This window comes from Pseudonaja textilis, chromosome 16 (genome assembly GCF_049901715.1).
Source record: "Pseudonaja textilis isolate UNSWEBS1 chromosome 16, rPseTex1.2, whole genome shotgun sequence".
In the NCBI taxonomy this organism is placed as follows: domain Eukaryota; kingdom Metazoa; phylum Chordata; class Lepidosauria; order Squamata; family Elapidae; genus Pseudonaja; species Pseudonaja textilis.
The window spans coordinates 8305073-8324521 of record NC_142005.1 but is presented as its reverse complement, the minus strand read 5'-3'; the positions used below and the strand labels follow the sequence as shown (position 1 = coordinate 8324521).

Below are 19449 nucleotides of genomic sequence, written 5' to 3'. Positions count from 1 at the left end.
CCAGGAGGCTAATCTGGATGCAACAAAGGATGATTAAAAGCAGTTTAAAGACGGTTTTAAATATATACATATATATAAATCCATAGATATATAATACATCTAGCCTAATAGGGCCCTGTGGAGTAGCTACGTTACGCAGGCTGTTCTCAACTTACAACCGTTCATCGTCTGGCGTCTGCTCTCTGTGCAAAATCCGATGGTTCTTTTTTTCCTTCTTTCCTTCCAGTTCTACAGGATTCTGGGTTTGCGGGTGGCTCTCGTCGGCGCTGAAGTCTGGAATAACGGCAACCGGGTGTCGACAAGCGGAAGCACAAAAGAGATTCTCCAGCGGTTCCTGGAGTGGAGAGAGAAGGATTTGCTGCCCCGGATTCCCCACGACAACGTCCAGCTCATTGTGTAAGACGTCAGGCGCAGGCAGGATCTTGGGTCAGCAAGAGGACTAGCAACTTGGGGTTTTTTTTACAATGTATTTTTGATTAGCTCAGTGCAAAAAATGGAGAGAGAGAGAGAGACAGACAGACAGACACACACACACACACACAGAAACTTAGAGAGACAGACACACAGAGGGAGAGATACAGAGAGACAGAGAGACAAAGAAAGAGGAACAAAGAATGAAAGAAAGAGAAAGAAATAGAAAAAGAAAGAAAGAAAAAGAAAGAAAAAGAAAAAGAAAGAAAGAAAGAAAGGAAGGAAGGAAGAAAGAAAGAAAGAAAGAAAGAAAGAAAGAAAGAAAGAAAGAAAGAAAGAAAGAAAGAAAGAAAGAAAGAAAGAAAGAAAGAAAAGAAAGAAAGAAAGAAAAGAAAGAAAGAAAGACAACTTGGTGTAGAGTTGTAGCATCAAGCTAGAAACCGTGAGGCCGTGAGTTCTTAGGCACAAAGCCATTCAGGTGACCTTGGGCCAGTCCCTTTCTCTCAGCCCCCGGAAGGAGGCAATGGCAAACTGCTTAACGCAGAATATAGAACAAGAAGAGTTGGAAGGGACCTTGGAGGTCATCTAGTCCAACCCAGTGCTTGAACAGGAGTCTATCAATTTGCACTTTCTGCAAAAAAAAAACCTTGTCCAGGGAACTGCAGGATCCACTCCAGGCATTTGCTAGGAGTCGACACTGACACATACACAAACGCACACACACACACAAAGGCAAAAGGAGAAAAAAAAAAGGAAAGGAGAGAGAAAATTACAAAAGAAGGAAAACCCCGAAACCCACAGAAGGGAAACCACGCTTGGCGATTGTCCTCTGTGGGTTGGTGCCTATATGAATTCATCCTTCAAAGGGACTAGCCACTTGGGTGCCAGAATCCAGAAACTAGGGAGGGGCGGAGCCCTGCAGAGGGTGGGTCTTACAGAGCTAAGGGGAGGAGCTAGTCTCCTCCTATCCCTTCCCTCTGCTACCACAAGATTCCCAAGTGACTGGGGGGACATTTCCCCTTGCCTGTTAAACGTGGGGTAACCCCTCCCACCAAACCCCAAATCCTCATTACGGGGGTCCTTCAAACTTCCAACCCGCTTAAAACCATTGTGGCACAACTCCTGCAAAACCACAGAACTCTTGAGTTTAATTTTTGCTTTGTTTTGGGCGGGTTTATTCATGCAAACTCTTCCTTTTCCGCCATAGCGGCCCTCCGTTTCCCGCCGGGGTCATCGGCGCGTCGACCCAAGGATCCATTTGCTCAAAACGATCCGGTGGGATCAGCATGGTGAGTCGAAGAGGAGGAGGGGGGAGGGGCTTCTCGGCGACGGGGGGAGAGGGGGCTTGCAAAAACATGGCGAGGGTCCCTTTGTTTTTTTTTGTTTTTTTACTCCCTTCGGCCGCTTAGCCCGGAAGAACCGCGGCCGATTAGCAAGAAGATCAAAGATTCCCCAAGATAAATTAGATGTGTCAAATTTTACAGGTGGCCTTTAAACTTAAACTTCCCTTTCAATAAATCTGGTTAAAGAAAACTCAGAAAATCTTCGCTTTCGGGAGACAGATGGTTCTCCACATACTGTCAACTCATAAAACAATACTGTATATATGTTTTATAGTTGACAACAGAAAGAATTGGGGAAAGTTTCAAAGAACAGACGGCAGTGTGGAATCGAAAGTCCATTCTATTCATATTTTCTTCAAAGACTGATTAGATGACTGAAGCTTCTGTCGTGCAAAAATCTAACTGGAGAGCATGATTGACGACTCTGGGCTATGGATGTGTTTCGTTGGATGATATACCCAGAGGGGTGGGGGGAAAAGCAGGATCAAGGGTGACAGACAGTGAAGTACGTATCTCAGAGTTGGCTACACCCAGGTTAGTGCAGGACGTAGAATGTTAACTTCAAATAAATCTTTGTAAGTTTTGGGAGTGTGGCTCAAGGCTCATGATTTAATCAGAGCAACGGTTGGAATCCTGACACTTATGAGCTTTTCTTGAAGCATCCATTCCAGGTTACAAGCCACTTTAAAAAGAGAGTTACGACCAATCCTCAGACTTACGACCATTGCAACATTCCCACGGTCAAGGGATTGAAATTTAGAAACCTGGCGACTAGCACCAATTGACGGCAATTACAAGCATCCTGGGATAGTGTGAACACCACTTCCTAGCTGGCTTCTGAATTATGACCCCCGGGTCATGAGAATGCCGCGATGGTCGTAAGGGCGAGGACCGGCCGTAAGTCACGTATTAGTGCTGTTTTGAACGTCGAACGGTTGCTAAATGAATTGTTATACGTCGAGGCCTTTAGAAACTAGTTGTTTTGCATGAAGCTGGAAGTGTACAATTCCCTTTTCTTGATTCCTGGTTTGTTTTCCGCCCCAGGGCCACTCCATTAGCTCCTTAATCATGGCTTCCACTCTTTCACACCAACTTGGCCACAATCTCGGTCTCGCCCACGACAGCGACGGCTGCGGCTGCAACACTTCCATCCGTCCCCAGAGCCGGAAGTGCATCATGGAAGCACCGACCGGGTGAGTGTGCGAATGTCTTCCTGGCTCCCAAAGTCAGCTTCCATTTTTCCTAGTTCATTTTTCCGGGAACTGGAGAATTTCTCGCTGGTTGTTTTTTTTTCCCCAGAGTGATTTGAAACATCGCGGAGCATTGGAAGTGAAAAACAAAATAATAAAAGAGAGTTGGAAGGGACCTTAAAGGTCTTCTAGTCCAACCCCTGCTCAGGCAGGAAACCCTATCCCATTCCAGACAAATGGTTCTCCAACATCTTTTAAAAAACTTCCAGAGTTGGAGCACCCACAACTTCTAGTGGCAGGCTGTTCCACTGTTTAATTGTTCTGTTGGAAAGTTTCTCCTTAGTTCCAGGTTGCTTCTGTCCTCGGTTAGTTTCCATCTGTTGCTTCTTGTCCTGCCTTCTCAGGGGCTTTGGAGAATAGACTGACCCCCTCCCTTTTCTTTGGGGTAGCCGCTCAAATATTGAAACAAATTTCCTGACAGTGAGAACAATTAACCAGTGGAACCGCTTGCCACTAGAAGTTGTGGTTGCTTTATCACTGGAGGTTTTCAAGAAGAGATTGGATAACCATTTGTCTGAAATGCTAGAGGGTCTGCTGCTTGAGCAAGTGGGTGGGCTAGAAGACCTCTGAGGTCCCTTCCGACTCTGTTATTCTGTCTTCTGGGCAGGGGGTCAGACTAGAAGATCTCTTAGGTCCCTTCCAACTCTGTTATTCTCTATTCTGGGCAGGGGGTCAGACTAGAAGATCTCTTCGGTCCTTTCCAACTCTGATATCCTCTATTCTGGGCAGGGGGTCAGACTAGAAGATCTCTCCGGTCCTTTCCAACTCTGATATCCTCTATTCTGGGCAGGGGGTCAGACTAGAAGATCTCTTCGGTCCTTTCCAACTCTGATATCCTCTATTCTGGGCAGGGGTCAGACTAGAAGATCTCTCCGGTCCTTTCCAACTCTGATATTCTCTATTCTGGGCAGGGGGTCAGACTAGAAGATCTCTTCGGTCCTTTCCAACTCTGATATCCTCTATTCTGGGCAGGGGGTCAGACTAGAAGATCTCTTCGGTCCTTCCCAACTCTGATATCCTCTATTCTGGGCAGGGGGTCAGACTAGAAGATCTCTTCGGTCCTTTCCAACTCTGATATTCCCTATTCTGAGCAGGGGGGCAGACTAGAAGACCTCCGAGATCCCCTCCAACTCCAGTAGCAAGGCAGAGATCCACACCCTCACCTCCCATTACCCACGCTTCGAAAGTCGGCATTCGCCCTGAAACTGCCTCCCTTCTCTCCTTCGCCAGGATTATGCCCGGGTTGAGCTTCAGCACCTGCAGCCAGCAACGCTTCCGAGAAATCTTCCAGAGCAACCAGGTGGGCTGCCTCCTGGACCAGCCTGAGCCGGCCCGTTTGGCGAAGTCCCGTTGCGGGAACCGCCTGGTAGAATCCGGAGAGGAGTGTGACTGCGGCCTCTTTTTGGTAAGAAAGACTGAAAAAAGCCACACAACCACTCCTTTTTTTCCCCCCCATACCTTGAGCACAAAGTCCAGAAACGGTTTCTGAGTAGCAACAAAAACGAATGGCATTCTTTTCTTTAACCGAAGCCATCGATTTAGTCAAATAATAATAATGATAATGATAATAGTAGTATTAGTAGTTGTGGTTGTAGTTGTTGTTTGTTTGCTGTTGCTGTTTCTGTTGCTATTGCTATTGCTATTGTACAAAAAACGACAGTGCACAAAGCAAACCAGATAACCATGCTGGGTTTCATATCCCAAATCACTAGTCGAACACTTCCCAAGCATTTAGGACCGCGTGATGTATCGGCGGATTATGCGAGCAGATCCCAGTAAGGTGGCCTTCTGCACCTTCCGCCAATGGTGATTTTGCCAGTGCCAATTGTTTTTAAGTGCTTGCCTAGGTATTATTATTATTATTATTATTATTATTATTCCCCTTTGGGGTGCGGTAGCCTAGAGGTTCAGCTCTCGCCTCCCAACCAGGAGGCTGTGAGTTTAATTCTAGGTGTAAGACAGATGTTTTTCTCAATGTGAATACATCTGCCAAACAAAACTCCACACTGGCGAAAGGAAGGGCATTCGGCCAGGAAACGCACTGCTAGCTCCATTCGGTTGTCCCCGACTGAACGGAGCAAGGGATTATGGGGTCGTTAAACAAATGATGATGATGCTTTTAAAGGGATAAATTTATAATGAACACATCATAGTGGTAGTTATCCTACAAGATTTAAGTGGATAAATTTGGAGGGGTGCAATGGCCTACAGGTGGAGCTCCGGCCTCACAATCAGGAGGCTGCGAATTCGATCCTAAGGTAGAGGGCAGATATTTCTCTCTCTCTGCACAGTGAGAATGTATCTGCCGAACAAAACTCCGTATCGGCAACAGGAAGGGCATCCGGCCAGTAAACACACAGCTCCATTCAGTTGCCCAGATTCCACCCCACAAGGGATTATGGGGTTGTTAAAAGAAGATTATTATTATGATTATTTCCCCCTTTCCATTTTCTCCTCCTTCTCCAGGAGTGCACGGATCCTTGTTGCAATGCAACCACCTGCCAATTGGTACCAGGAGCCCAGTGTGCCACCGGACAATCTTGCTGTCACCAGTGCAAGGTAAGGTATACCCCCTCCCCAAAATACAGAGGGAAACCCCTTCCTTTCGTCCTGAGCGCTCTTTCGATGCCAACCAGGATTTGGCCAGGAGCCCTTTTCGTTCCCCAATCCCGAAGAATCGTGGATTCTGTTCTTGTCCTCGATCCTCAATTGTCATTTGAAATTCCCGGCTCTTTGCTCCACATCGAGCGGCCCAATTTTTAGTCGTTTTATACAAAGTGTAAAATTCGAAGGAAGACGAAAATAGGGGGGGAAAGGGAAGGAGGAAAAAGGGAAGAGGAAAAAGAAAGTGTGGAGTTCCGACTTCATTTAGCACAGGAGAATAAGGTAATAACGCACAACTTCAATTTTTATTTTTTTTTACTTTTGAAAAATAATATATCCCAGCCGTTTCTACAACCTCAAACCGCTCTAATCAGCAAAACCCAAAATTAAAGCTCATAAGTCTCTAGCCGCATTTCTCAGAGTCAAAAAGATGGATTTATGATGAGTTGACATGTCGGCGTTACCTGGGTGCACCCACTCTGAGACACATAATTCACTGTCACCCTTTAAACTGGTCTTCCCCCACCCCCTGGGTGTATATCAGGGATGGGATTCTCCCAGTTCGCACCTATTCGCTAGAGCCAGTTGTTAACATTCTAAGCAGTTCAGAGAACTGGTTGTTAGAAGAAATTACTGGGCTAATCCTGTCAGGAAGGCAGGAAGGAAACATTCTGGGGTTGCTTACAGAAACTGCCTCTCCATTAACCCTTATTAACATTCTTGGCAGGACTAGACTTCCTGTCTCAGGAACTTCTCTGGAGTTTTTTTCCCCTCCTTTGCTGGTACTTTGCTTGTGTGGAGTGACCATTCAAAGTCACAATGGCACTGAAAAAAGTGACTTATGACCCTTTTTCACACTTACGACGGTTGCAGCATCCCCACAGTCATGAGAGGCCAGGAGAGGAGAGGCATGCCTCGATGTGAGTGATGTTGAGTTGGCCACGCCCAGCCAATCACATGACCACCAAGCCATGTCCACCCAGTCACGTGACCACCAAGCCACGCCCACCGCCTAAGCCACGTCCACGGTGGTTAAAAATTTGACTCCCACCCCTGATGTATATTCTCCAATGAGACGCATCCATAGCCAAGAGTCACCAATCTTGCTCTCCAGTAATAATCTTGCGTGCCAACAGTTTCGGCTACCTAGCATTTATCTGAACCATTTAAGGAATGCACTGCTTTCCCTCCCACTCCCTTTCTGCTGGCAACCAAAAAGACCAAAGGAGTGTTTTTAGTTGACAGCTGCTTGTAAATTTGGATGGTCACTAAACAAACCGTTGTAAGTCAGTGACTACCTGTATTGGTAATTTCCCCTCCCCTCTTTCTGTTCCCCCTTGTGTAGCTACGCAGCGCTGGGCACACTTGCCGTCCAATCCAGAATGAATGTGACCTCCCCGAATTCTGCGACGGGACCTCCCCACACTGCCCTTCGAACACCTACAAGCAGGATGGCACCCTATGTGAAGGCGGCAAGGCGGTGTGCCATGGGGGCATCTGCCCCACATACTTAAGTCAGTGCCAAGCCCGTTGGGGTCCCGGTAAGCTGAGGTTCGATTCCCTGGCATTGAATGCAGGCAGCCCCCAATGTACGACGGCAATTGGAAGCGGCATTTCCGTTTGCTAAGCAAAGCGTTGGTTGAGCGAGTCGCGGCTGATTTTTTAAAAAAAATTGGCGACCTTTTTCATCACGACGCTGAAGCAAATGGGGCAGTTCTTAAGTGAAAGACATGGTTGAGGTAGAAAAAAGCGGCCCAGGGACATTAAAATATGTCCATGTTTGATTATAAAACCGCTGCTAGAACTCCCCGTCTCCTGGTGATTGGCCCAAAACTGTCGCCAAATCAGTTTTCGTGCCTAAGTGGGACTAGAACTCCCAGTCTCCTGGTGATTGATCCAAAGTCACCCAATCAGCTTTCATGCCTAAGTTGGAACTAGAACTCCCAGTCTCCTAGTGATTGACCCAAAGTCACCCAGTCAGTTTTCATACCTAAGGTGGAACTAGAACTCACCATCCCCCTGGTGATTGGCCCAATGTCACCCAATCAGCGTTCCTGTCTAAGTTGGGACTAGAACTCACCCGCCCCCACTTTCTTAACCACTAGAACAAACTGGCTGTTTTGTTGGTTCTTCTATTTACCCCCATTAACTGATAACACTTTATCCTACCTTAGTTGATGTCTTACCCCCGTGAACTGCTCACCTGGTGAGCCCTGTCGCTGGATCACATTTATTGGCAGAAATGGCCTCTTTCTAAATTTTATTATTATTTTTTTTTCCCCAGACGCGGTTCCCGCGACAGAAGCCTGCGTGGCGTCTCTGAATCAGAGGGGAGATGCCCAGGGCAACTGTGGGCAGAATCCTGCTGGATCCTACGTCTCCTGCGCTAAGAGGCAAGTTCCGTCTTTCCTCCCCACAACTTCTGGGTTCTTTTTCACGGCGCACCGTGAAAGTTATTTTTTTTAAAAAAACAAAAACAAACCGTGGTTAAAATAGTCCCGTCTCTCCCCACACAGCGACGTCCGGTGTGGGCAGCTGCAGTGCAAGAAAACACGCAATGGAACACTTAGGACCCTCAACTGCCTGCGTGATGCTCTGAAGGTTGTCGTGGCGACCGACGTTGTCGAGGAAGCCGGGACGTTATCCGGGACAAATTGTGGTCCTCATAAAGTGAGTGAGCCTCAGGATGGACTTTTCTGGCCCAGATTTTAGGGGTGGGGGAGGGGTCAGAGAGAATCGGGGGTGGGATTCTACCAGTTCGTTCAGCAAATCACACCGTCGTTAAACCAATCTGGCTCCCTTGCCCTCAGCGGTGATCTCATAGGATGCCGCCACCGTTGTAAACTTGTGCCGGGGTGCCAAGCCCCTGAATTTTGATCCTGTGACGGCCGCGGTCATCAGTGCAAGCTCATAACTTCACACAGTCGTTAAATAGACGGTCATCAGTGGAGAATGACCCACAGTTTTTGTTCCTAGGTTTGCATCGACCAGCGATGCCAGGAAGTTTCCTCCTTAAAATTACCCGTGTGCCAGTGCAACGGACATGGGGTAAGTCACATATATATTCCCCCCACCCACCCTCAAAATTTTCTCTTTCTCCAAAACTGGTTTTCCAACATCAGAAAACTCTCTTATCTTCTGCCTCCCTTCTCCTTCCGCCCCCTTTAGCAGCCTAGCGGTGGATCCCAGAAAGATTGGAGACCACTGGGAGATCCCACAGCCACCGGTTTACACACACACACACCCCTCCCCAACCGTGGGAGATTTTGTCCGTTCGTTTCCCCTCTTCTCCCGGCTCGACCCTCTTTTTTAAAACTTGTCCTTTTCAACCCGCAGCTTTGTAACAACAGAGGGCACTGCCATTGCGAGCCCGGGTGGGCGCCCCCTGGCTGCCAGGCGGGTGGCCTTGGGGGCAGTGTGGACAGTGGGCCCCCAGCCCCGGGGGAAGGTAAGTCGAGAGAACACGGGCGCAGGGCGTTTGCAATTATATCAACGCACGGATCCACTTATATACGAAGGATCGCGGGTTGCAAAGGCATGCACACCTGCGTGGCAAATATGCACAGGTGACAACCTTTTTGCGGCTTAGCAACCGGTGCCTGCCTGCATCAATTCCGCCTCAATTTCCCCCCACCCCACCCCCCCACCCCCAGTGTTCGTTCGTTTCCCATTGAAGGAGAGCTTTCCGCCGGCAGGCTGGGTCATTAGCGGGTCTTCCTGCCAAAGAGGATCGGCTGGGGTCTCATGTACGACGACCCCACCCCCCACCCCAATTCGCCCAGAAAGACTCAAAGCATCTTAAAAGGATTAAGGAGGGGAGAGGGGGGGGGCGATTGCAAGACCAGCCCCCAGCGCTGTGGTGGTCTGGAAGAAGAGACCTCACGGAAAGAAGACGCAATGGGAAGGGAAGAGGAGAAGAGAGATAGATAGATGATAGGTAGATAGGTAGGTAGGTAGATAGATAGATAGATAGATAGATAGATAGATAGATAGATAGATAGATAGATAGATAGATGAGAGAAAGAGGATAGATGATAGATGGATGAATGAATGGATAAATGGATAGATTAGACAGAGGGTTGGACATACAGTGTGATGGATTGATGGATGGATGGATGGATATAGGTAGACGGACAGACAGGTGATACAGATAGCTAAAATAAAAATAAAGGCAGAGAAATGGATGGATGGATGGATGGATGGATAGGGAGAAAGGGAGAAGATGGATAGATAGATTAGATAGATAGATAGATGATACATAGGCATGATAGATAGGCAGACAGACAGACAGACAGATAGATGATAGACAGACAGACAGACAGATGATAGATAGGCAGGCAGGCACAGTAGATCATAGATAGCTAGATAAAGATGGATGGATGGATGGAGAAAGGTAGATGATATAGGTAGACAGATGGACAGACAAATAGATGATAGATAGCTAGATAAAGAGAGATGGATCGATAGAGAGATAGAGAGGATAGAGATAGAGAGATGGTGGGAGAGAGAGAAGATGGATGGATCGATAGAGAGATAATCCATGTTTGCATACACGGCAACCGAGGGCTGCATGTTGCCTGCGCCCCACCACCTGAAAAGCAAAGCTAGTTTCAAACTCATCGCGATCCGCGAACGCCGCGAACGCAAACCCGTGCCCTTTGCGGTCTTCCTGGCCCACCGCCTTTCCCATCCCCAGCTCGGAGGCAATCGTGTCCCGATTATTATTTTTTTCCTCCGTGTTCCATCTCCACCCCCTAACCTCTCAGTCCGACTCTTCCACAGAGAGCGGAAAGCAGAAATGAAACCGGCCACATTTTTCTCTCGCCCTCCTCCCCGCCGCCCCGGCGTTTTGAGTTTTAAGAAGCGCCTTTTCTTTTTATTTTTTGCGAGCGAGCCACAGGCAGGCAGTGGGGGGGTTGTTGAAACCCCGGGTTGTTATGGGATACAACAAGGCCCCCTTTGTGTTAGCACGGTGCCCGGGCTGCCCCCGCCATTCGGGCCCCGCGCCCCTTCCAGCCTTGGCATGGGGTGGTAAACACTCAGTTGCTTTGTCCTTTTGCAGCCAGCCACGCAACCTCGACGGCGCTGGTGGTGATCGCTCTCCTCGTGGCGGGATTGCTGGTCGGGGGCCTCTGTTGTGTCAAACGGCTGGGACTTCACAAGCGCCTCTGCCAATTCGGCAAGGGCACCAGTTGCCAGTACAGGTAAAGACCCCCTTCTTCCTCCTCTTCCTCGCTCCCCACTCCGAGGGGGTTTTGTCTTTTCCCGACAAAAACCTGGCCCGTTTTATTTTATTTCGGAAATGCCTTCGCCGGCTGTCCTCGTCTCCAACCGTTCGGAGCAGCTTCCGTCTCATAAAACCGGAGGTCTCCCAACTTGACCGCTTTGAGGACTTGTGGACTTCAGCTCCCAGAATTCCCCAGCCAGCATCGCTTTAGGGGCTTCCGCTCCCAGAATTCTGGGCGTTGAAATCCACAAGTATTAAAGTGGCCAAGTTTGGAGGCCTCTGCATAAAACATTAAAGGGGGAGGGAGAGATATTACAATCATGGCACACAGCGGAATGTTAGAACCTTGTCCAAGTTGGAAGGAAATCTTAGAGGTCTTCTAGTCCAGCCCCTACTTGAGCAGGAGATCTACACCATGGGTTTCCAGTCTCTTCTTTAAAAAGCCTCTTGTGATGGAGAAGGAAAGGAGGGAGAGAGGGAGGGAGAGAGGGAGGGAGGGAGGGAGGGAGGGAGGAAGGAAGGAAGGAAGGAAGGAAGGAAGGAAGGAAGGAAGGAAGGAAGGAGAGAAAGGAGGGAGGGAGGAAGACTAGTAGAATAACAGGAAGGAAGGAAGGAAGGAAGGAAGGAAGGAAGGAAGGAAGGAAGGAAGGAAGGAAGGAAGGAAGGAGAAAGAAGAGAAGGAAGGCAGGCAGGCAGGCAGGCAGGCAGGAAGGAAGGAAGGAAGGAAGGACGGAAAGAAGGAAGGAAGGAAGGAAAAAGAACAGCAGAATAACAGAGTTGGAAGGGACCTTAGAGGTCATCCAACCCCCTGCTCAAGCAAGACACCCTCTCCCATTTCTAACAAATGGCTGTCCAGTCTCTTCTTAAAAACCTCCAGCGATGGAGAAGGAAGGAAGGAAGGAAGGAAAGGAAGGAAGGAAGGAAGGAAGGAAGGAAGGAAGGAAGGAAGGAAGGAAGGAAGGAAGGAAGATTGGAGGGATAAGGAAGGAAGGAAGGACAGGGAAGGAAGGAAAGAAGGACAGGCAAGATAAGGAAGGAAGGAAGGAAGGAAGGAAGGAAGGAAGGAAGGAAGGAAGGAAGGAAGGAAGGAAGGAAGGAAGGAAAAGAACAGCAGAATAACAGAACTGGAAGGGACCCTAGAGGTCATCCAACCCCCTGCTCAAGCAAGACACCCTCTCCCATTTCTGACAAATGGCCGTCCAGTCTCTTCTTAAAAACCTCCAGGGATGGACCACCCACAACTTCTGGTGGCAAGCAGTCCCACTGGTTCACCGTTCTCTCAGGAAACGTCTCCTTAGTTCCAAGTTGCTTCTCTCCTGGATTACTTTCCATCCATGGCTTCCTCACTGGCCTTCGGGGGCTTTGGAGAACAGATCGACCCCCCTTCTTCTTTGGGGGAGCCCCTCCGACATCCCCAAGATGCTACCCTGTCACTCCCTTAGTCTTCCTTTTCATTCAACTAGACATCCTCAATTCTAAACAAACTAAAATTGCCGCGGAGTATTCGCGACGAGCTGTTTTTTGGGTGTGGGTGGGGGGAGAGAAAAAAGTAACCACCCCTTCTTTTGTGCATTCACCCTGCCACCCTTCCTCTTTAGGACCGAGCCCGAATCCCAGGTGCAGTTTCTTCCCCCAGCCGAAAGGTGCGAAGGAATATGGGTTTTGGGGTACACGCACCCTTCGCTCTGCATGCAAAAGGGTTCGGGGCCTTTGCCAGTGGCCGCAATGATGGGTTTGGTTGTCTCTTGGCTCTGAACGGCGACCGTGCCGTTTGGGGGGGCGGGGGGGGAGTACGTCTGCAAGTCCTCCTCGACTTACGACCGTTCCTCGCACTTATCACCGTCGCGGCATCCCTAACCGTGTCCAAATTCAGCTGGCAATGTCTTTGTGACGGTTGTAGCATCCTGTGGTTCTCCAGCGGCGATTTTCTCCATGAGTGGAGTCAACGGGGGGGGGCAGAGGGGGGGAACCCAATTCACTTAATGATGCCCTGATCCACTTAATGACCGCAGCGATTGGCTTCACCCCCCCATGGTTTTGACAAAGGCAGCAAAATCAGGCTTTTCCGAGCAACAGCGATGGAAATTCTAGTGCCCCCCCTAGCCGTCTTAAGTCAAGGATTACCGGCAAACTCTTCCTGGCGCCACCCCGTGGTGCGTCGTTGGCAGTTCTTCCCGCCTCTGCCTCATCCTAGGGCAGGGAGGGGTGGGTCCCTAAACTTGGCCAACTTTTAAGACTTGTTGGACTTCAACTCCCAGAATTCCCCAGCCAGCACAATTTGCTCTCTTGCAATCCCTTCCTCTGCAATCTCACTCCACTTTAGGAGGTTAAGAGAGAGAAAAAAAAGAAACAGACAAGGCTGGCTGGGGAATTCTGGGAGTTGAAGTCCAACAAGTCTTAAAAGTTGGCCAAGTTTGGAGACCTCTGTCCTTAGGGCCTGGGCGCTCCACTTCCTGCAAACTTCTTCCCGCAAACTTTAGTTGGTAGTGGAATTTATAATTCCAGGCGGGGAGTGTGTTTTCCAGACAGTTTATAGTTAATTGGGAATTGGGATAGTTAGTTACGAACTGGGGAGCTATTTCCCCTTAAGGGAATGCGTCATGGTAAATGTAGTTAAGGTATCTTGGGAAATGTAGTCCGTATCATGTGGCCACCTCTGTAATCCTGATTGGTCACTGAATTGACCCTTGGTTGGGTTATGGGAGATTCCTGTTCTCTTGCCTGAACCCAGCATCACGCTGGCATCTCACCTCCATGATCCTTGCTCCTTCGATATGGGATGAAAGATTACCAACCTTTTACACCCTAAAGTCAGCTACGCAGAGAATGGGACGTTGAGATGAATCTCGAACGTAACCGTGAGTTATATTTGAGGATGCCCGATGAGCCAAGAAAGAGACATTGCACGGATGCCTTTGCGGAGTTTAAATCTGCCTGCCTTAAATTCGGCTAGTAATTAAAGGGCAGAACATGCAGGAAAAACTCAACAGAGGATGGGAAGGCCCGTTTTTAAAATGTGGAAACCAGAACCGTGGTTTGCGGGCCACCAAACCATGTTTATTTATTTTTCTTCCTGGTCTCCTAAGCTTCTTTGCCTGGTGCAGACTGGCACTTTGCAAGTCCTACCCTTCTGCTTTCTAAAAAAAATGGTTTTTTCTGTTGTGCTTTTGGACTTTTTTTGGCTCTCTCTCTCTCTGGGTGTGGTTGGTTCTCTGGTTTGGCCGGCTGCGGCTTCCTGGATCATGGCTTAAAATCGCTCTTGTTGGCTTAGCCGAACTTCTACCCGTGAATTTGATTTTCGCAAACGGCTCGGACGGAAGGCCGCGTGGCATGGGGGGCTTGCATTGCGGGGTCTTTTTTGCTTTTCCAGGCGTCGGGAAGAGCCTCCTCCGAGCTTCTCCCCAAAACGAGGACTAAACTTATCTCCTCCAACCCTGTTTCCTTCAGGATTACCCAAACGGAACCCCGGAGTTACAGCAAGGCGCCGCCAAACCGTCCTCGCCCCCCTCAGTGGAAACAAAACACGGAGCTTCAGCTCATGCCAACGTCTAAGGTAAAAGGGACGGAGGGCTGGAATAAAAAGCAGCACTCCTTTTTTTTCTCCTTCTGTTCATCTCCCCCACCCCCCAAAAAAGAGCCAATATTTCTTTCCGCAGAACCAGACAGAAATTCATCCAAGGAAAGATTTTTAATTTTAAAAATTTTAAGATACATCTCGTTTGCAAAACCAGAACAATCGTTGCAAAATAATAATAATAATAATAATAATAATAATAATAATAATAATAATAATAATAGTAGTAGTAGTAGTAGTAGTAGTAGAAGAAGAAGAAGAAGAAGAAGAAGAAGAAGAAGAAGAAGAAGAAGAAGAAGAAGAAGAAGAAGAAGAAGAAGAAGAAGAAGAAGAAGAAGAAGAAGAGGAGGAGGAGGAGAAAATTGTTCCTTTCTCTTGCCCCATGCTAGCTTTGGCCCCACAGATTTAACATGGAGGAATTGGGGGGTGCAGGGTGGGGGAGGCGGCTCCACAAAGCAAACCAAATGAAACCTGCAAGGAAGAACACACCCCACCCAGAAATATTTTGTCCCCTTTCGACTTTGCAATGTGGCAACTAGTATTTCTTAAAGTTGCAGATCGAAATCAGCTGGTTACCATATCTGTGGGTTTCCATGTATTTGGGGGGCGGGGGCAGGGAGGCATGGGCGGGGGAGAATTCGGGGTTCAGCTGGATAAAACGGGGGGCCCCCTTCCCTTTGTGTTGACTAAAAAAAAAAAACTGGAATGTTGCAGGTCTAAAAGTACACTTCTCCCGCTGTTCTCATTTACAGCCTGAGAAACTTAGGGAAGGTTCCTTGTGAATTTTTATTTATTTTTTATTTTTTTGCTCGACCTGTTTATGCAGCCAAGGGCTCGGCTGTCTCTTATCCAACAGTTCTTATTTCCCCACCACAAAGATAAACCCATTTATTTTATTGTAGGGCGGCTTTAGCAGAAGCTCGCAAAGTCTGAAAGTTCAAATCTCCCGCCGTCTCTTTTGTAGTCTGAAAAACTAGAGACGGTTCCTTCTGGACCACTTTTCTCCAGCCTTTTTAGAGAGATGTGGGCTCAGCAACCTCTTATCCAAATGTTCCCTGGGCACCTATTTTTTTCTCACCCAATCTCCCGAGGCCCACTCCGCACACAGAGGAGCGAATTCTACTTTTATTTCTACGGAGATTCTCACTCATCCGGGCCCACGGTTATCCCAAGGAGCAGCTGGACTGCCTTAGTTTTTTTGCCCTGAAGACGTTTCGCTTCTCATACCAAGAAGCTTCTTCAGTTCTGGCGGAGGATGGAAGGGTTTATTATATTCCTGTTCTTCTGACCCAAACACTTTTCCAATAAGACAAACTTAGAACAGAAACCTTTTAATGAGTCTTACAAAATCCCCAGTTAAAAGGTTGCTGCAAACTCACTTTGATAAGCACAAACCTTGCCAAAACTGGGTGAGGCTGCCAAGAATCACAGATAGGAAATATTTCACTACACAAGAGACTTCAAATACCAACCGAAGATACTATAATGTCCACGAGGCTGAGTTTCAAAACGTCTTTGCTTCCTGCAAAGAACGTTCACTTCACAGCTGGCTTTTATCTTCTTGAAGGAGGGGCCATTACTTTGCAGCCTTACTCCCGAGTCGCCCGTGCCTTTTATCCCCCAGAGCGAGGGTGGGGCCTCGCTCGCAGTGGTGGCTCTTCCGTCCAGGGATTCTACCAGTTTGCACCTATTTGCCAGAACCGGTTGTTAACATTCTAAGCAGTTGGGAGAACCGGTTGTTAGAAGAAATTCCTGGGCTAATCCTGTAAGGAAGGCAGGAAGGAAACATTCTGGTGTTGCTTACAAAAACTGCCTCTCCGTTAACCCTTATTACATTCTTGGCAGGACTAGACTTCCTGTCTCTGGAACCTCTCTGGAGTTTTTTTCGCCCCTCCTTTGCTGGTCCTTTACTTGCGTGGAGCTCCAATGGCACTGAAAAAAAAGTGACTTATGACCCTTTTTCACACTTACGACTGTTGCAGCATCCCCACAGTCACGAGAAGCCAGGCGAGGAGATGCGTGCCTTGATGTGAGTGATGTTGAGTTGGCCACCACCCAGCCAGTCACATGACCACCAAGCCACGCCCACCACCTAAGCCATGCCCCCCCAGAACCGGTTGTTAAAAATGTGAATCCCACCCCTGCTTCTGTCCCAAGGACCGGCCCATAGATTTCCACTGCTCTCTCCTCTCCTCTGCGCATCAGCTATTCCTCCTCTTCCTCATCAGCCCCGTCCAGACCTGGGGGATGTTGACTCGCCATCTGAGGGCGGACGGACGGGCCAGGCTCCGTCTCTGTATCTCTTGTCTCTCTGCCCTGATGTTGACCCCGACTCCCAACCACCTCCTCCTCCTCCTGTTCAGATTTGGCTGCTGGAGAGGCCGGCGGCCGACAGACAACAACGCAAGGTCTTTCCCGCACACCGTTTTGGTGGACGGGGTAGAATTGTCGGTCCTTTCTTCGGCTCGTCCTCGAGAATCCGGGGCCGAGTCCCCCAAAAGAGCAAGCAGAGGAAAACGGGGGGGTGAATCACAAGACACACCCACCCACACAACCCCAACCTCCCTCTAAAACTTGGCTCGCCCTCCTCCGCGCGTCTGTCTTGTCTTTACCTTCTCTTGTCAGTTTGGTGCATGCTGCATGGCGCCACCGCCCCCCCAAAACCACGCATGGCGTAACCTCCAGCATGCGGCCAGTGCCGTGTTTAGCCTCCTCGTTCCATTCTCTCTCTCTCTCTCTCTCTCTTTTCTTCCCTTCTTCTCCGGGCGGCCGCCTTTTTTCTGTCTCTCGCTGCAGCAGCCCGTGGCGATGGGTGCCTCGCGGCCTGAGCCACCCGCCAAGCCGCTCCCGCCTGACCCGATCCCGAAGGATCTGCAGGTAACCGAGTTGGGAGAAGGAGAGGGGAGGGGGAAGGAGAGGGCGAAATCTTGGCATGTTCTTCGAGGCTGCGGCATGCGCGTTGCATGAATAAGCACGATCCCCCTCCCCAGTTCACGTGGGACCCCCGCTAGTCCAACTCTGGATTAGCGAGGATTGGAGAGTGGGATCCACTCTTTCCGGAGGTCCCCCGAAGAGCCTCGAGGAAGATTTAACAAACAGGTAGTCCTCGCTTTACAACGGCTCACCCGGTGACCGTTCTGAAGTTACGACGGCACTGGGGGAAGGGAGGGAAACAGGAATGTAGGACCGGTTTACACCCCTGCAGTCCCATGATGGGAATTCTTGGCAATTCTTGGCTCATATTGATGATGGTTGCAGGGTCCCAGGTGTGTGTGTGTGTGTGCGTGTGTGTGCGTGTCACACAATCCCCTTTTGCAACCCTCGGACCGGGTAAGCCAGATTCGCTGGATAACCACGCTGCCGGTTTAACGAACCGCAGTGGGTTCCCCTGAAAAAAGAAGCGTCGCAAAAAAGTGGGGCAAATCGTGACTTCACAAAACATCTCGCTTAGCGACGGGAAAGGTTGGGACTCCCCATTATGGTTGTAAGTCGAGGACTGCCCTGTATTATGTCCAATACGCCTAGCCACAAATCCATTGCAGGGTTTTTTCCCCCCCACACCCCTGAAGATCCTTAAGAGACTTGATGTTTCTTCTTAATAAATTACCATTTCTTATCTCCTTTCTAAATAATAATAATAATAATAACTCCATCTTTCAACCTTGCATGTTGTTCTTTGCTACCTGAACTTTTTCTGCCCAGGATTCCTCTGGAGACAGACCGGGCCCTCCTATACGCCCGTTGCCTCCTGACCCCATCCCCAAAATCCAGGTAATTGCTTCGTCCTTTCACCCTGGTGGTGAATTGACCTGGGGGGAGGAGGAGGGACTCCATTTGGAAACGGAAAAGAGGGGTGAACAGACGGAATAGCGTTCATCAATCTTGGCGGCTTTAAGAAGGGTGGACTTCAACTCCCAGAATCCCCCAGCCAGCATGCTTTAAGATGGGTGGACTTCAACTCCCAGAATCCCCCAGCCAGCATGGACTCCAACTCCCAGAATCACCCCAGCCAGCATGCTTTAAGAGGGGTGGACTTCCACTCCCAGAATCCCCCAGCCAGCATGGACTCCAACTCCCAGAATCACCCCAGCCAGCTTGGTTTAAGACGGCTGGACTTCCACTCCCAGAATCCCCAGCCAGCATGCTTTAAGATAGTTGGACTTCCACTCCCAGAATCCCCCAGCCAGCTTGGTTTAAGACAGCTGGACTTCCACTCCCAGAATCCCCCAGCCAGCTTGGTTTAAGATGGCTGGACTTCAACTCCCAGAATCCCCAGCTAGCATGGTTAAGAGTGGTGGACTTCAACTCCCAGAATCCCCAGCTAGCATGGTTAAGAGTGGTGGACTTCAACTCCCAGAATCCCCCAGCCAGCATGGTTAAGAGTGGTGGACTTCAACTCCCAGAATCCCCCAGCCAGCCTGCTTTAAGACAGGTGGACTTCAACTCCCAGAATTCAAAGCCCTTCTACTTGCAGGGCACAGCCCCCCTGCCCCTATGCCCACCCTTCTAAGATGGCCTCCAACTCACGAAGCCAAAACAGGCTGGGGAATTCTGGGAGTTGAAGTCCACCCCTCTTAGAGTCACCAAGATTGAAAATCTCTACCTCCCCCACTCATTGGCCCTGGAGGATCTATTTGAGGGGTGGGCCCCATTTTGATTCAGTGCCTTTGGTCAATGCAATTTTGGCTCTTGTTTCCCCACCCCAGGCACCAGGCCCCCCCAAGCCTCCCCCACCCCAGAAGCCGCTGCCTCTGGATCCGCTCCGGGCCATACCCAGCTATGATCCTGAGGTCCAGATGTTGCCATCCAGGTGAGTCTAAAGGTGGAAAAGAGGTATATTTTTAATTTGGGGGGGAAGGAAAAAAAAACCTGCTTTCCTGCAAATGGTTGCAGTGATATTATTATAGGATAATCGAAACCGTCATAAATGTGAGCAAGTTGCCAAAACTGTCATAAGTTTGTTTGTTTGTTTAGTGACCAAAGTTACAATGATGCTTAAAAAAGGGGACTTACGACCAATTTTCACGCTTAATGCCGATT

General features: G+C 49.1%; 1 protein-coding gene across 6 annotated transcripts in view; it reads left to right on the top strand.

Moving 5' to 3' along the window:
* Positions 1 to 19449, top strand: part of ADAM15 (ADAM metallopeptidase domain 15) — a 29947-nt gene that overhangs the window by 8136 nt on the left and 2362 nt on the right. Inside the window, exons 9-24 of one of the 6 annotated variants that reach the window (XM_026716434.2) lie at positions 227 to 396; positions 1619 to 1700; positions 2799 to 2947; positions 4235 to 4409; positions 5471 to 5563; positions 6954 to 7149; positions 7893 to 8001; positions 8125 to 8278; positions 8585 to 8656; positions 8945 to 9056; positions 10671 to 10812; positions 12434 to 12478; positions 14283 to 14388; positions 17206 to 17286; positions 18112 to 18180; positions 19116 to 19219. In XM_026716434.2, coding sequence (XP_026572219.2) covers positions 227 to 396; positions 1619 to 1700; positions 2799 to 2947; positions 4235 to 4409; positions 5471 to 5563; positions 6954 to 7149; positions 7893 to 8001; positions 8125 to 8278; positions 8585 to 8656; positions 8945 to 9056; positions 10671 to 10812; positions 12434 to 12478; positions 14283 to 14388; positions 17206 to 17286; positions 18112 to 18180; positions 19116 to 19219 — 1859 coding nt within the window. The remainder of the gene's footprint in view (positions 1 to 226; positions 397 to 1618; positions 1701 to 2798; positions 2948 to 4234; positions 4410 to 5470; positions 5564 to 6953; positions 7150 to 7892; positions 8002 to 8124; positions 8279 to 8584; positions 8657 to 8944; positions 9057 to 10670; positions 10813 to 12433; positions 12479 to 14282; positions 14389 to 17205; positions 17287 to 18111; positions 18181 to 19115; positions 19220 to 19449) is intronic. The other 5 variants (XM_087913901.1, XM_087913903.1, XM_087913904.1 and 2 more) reach the window with 5 other exon arrangements.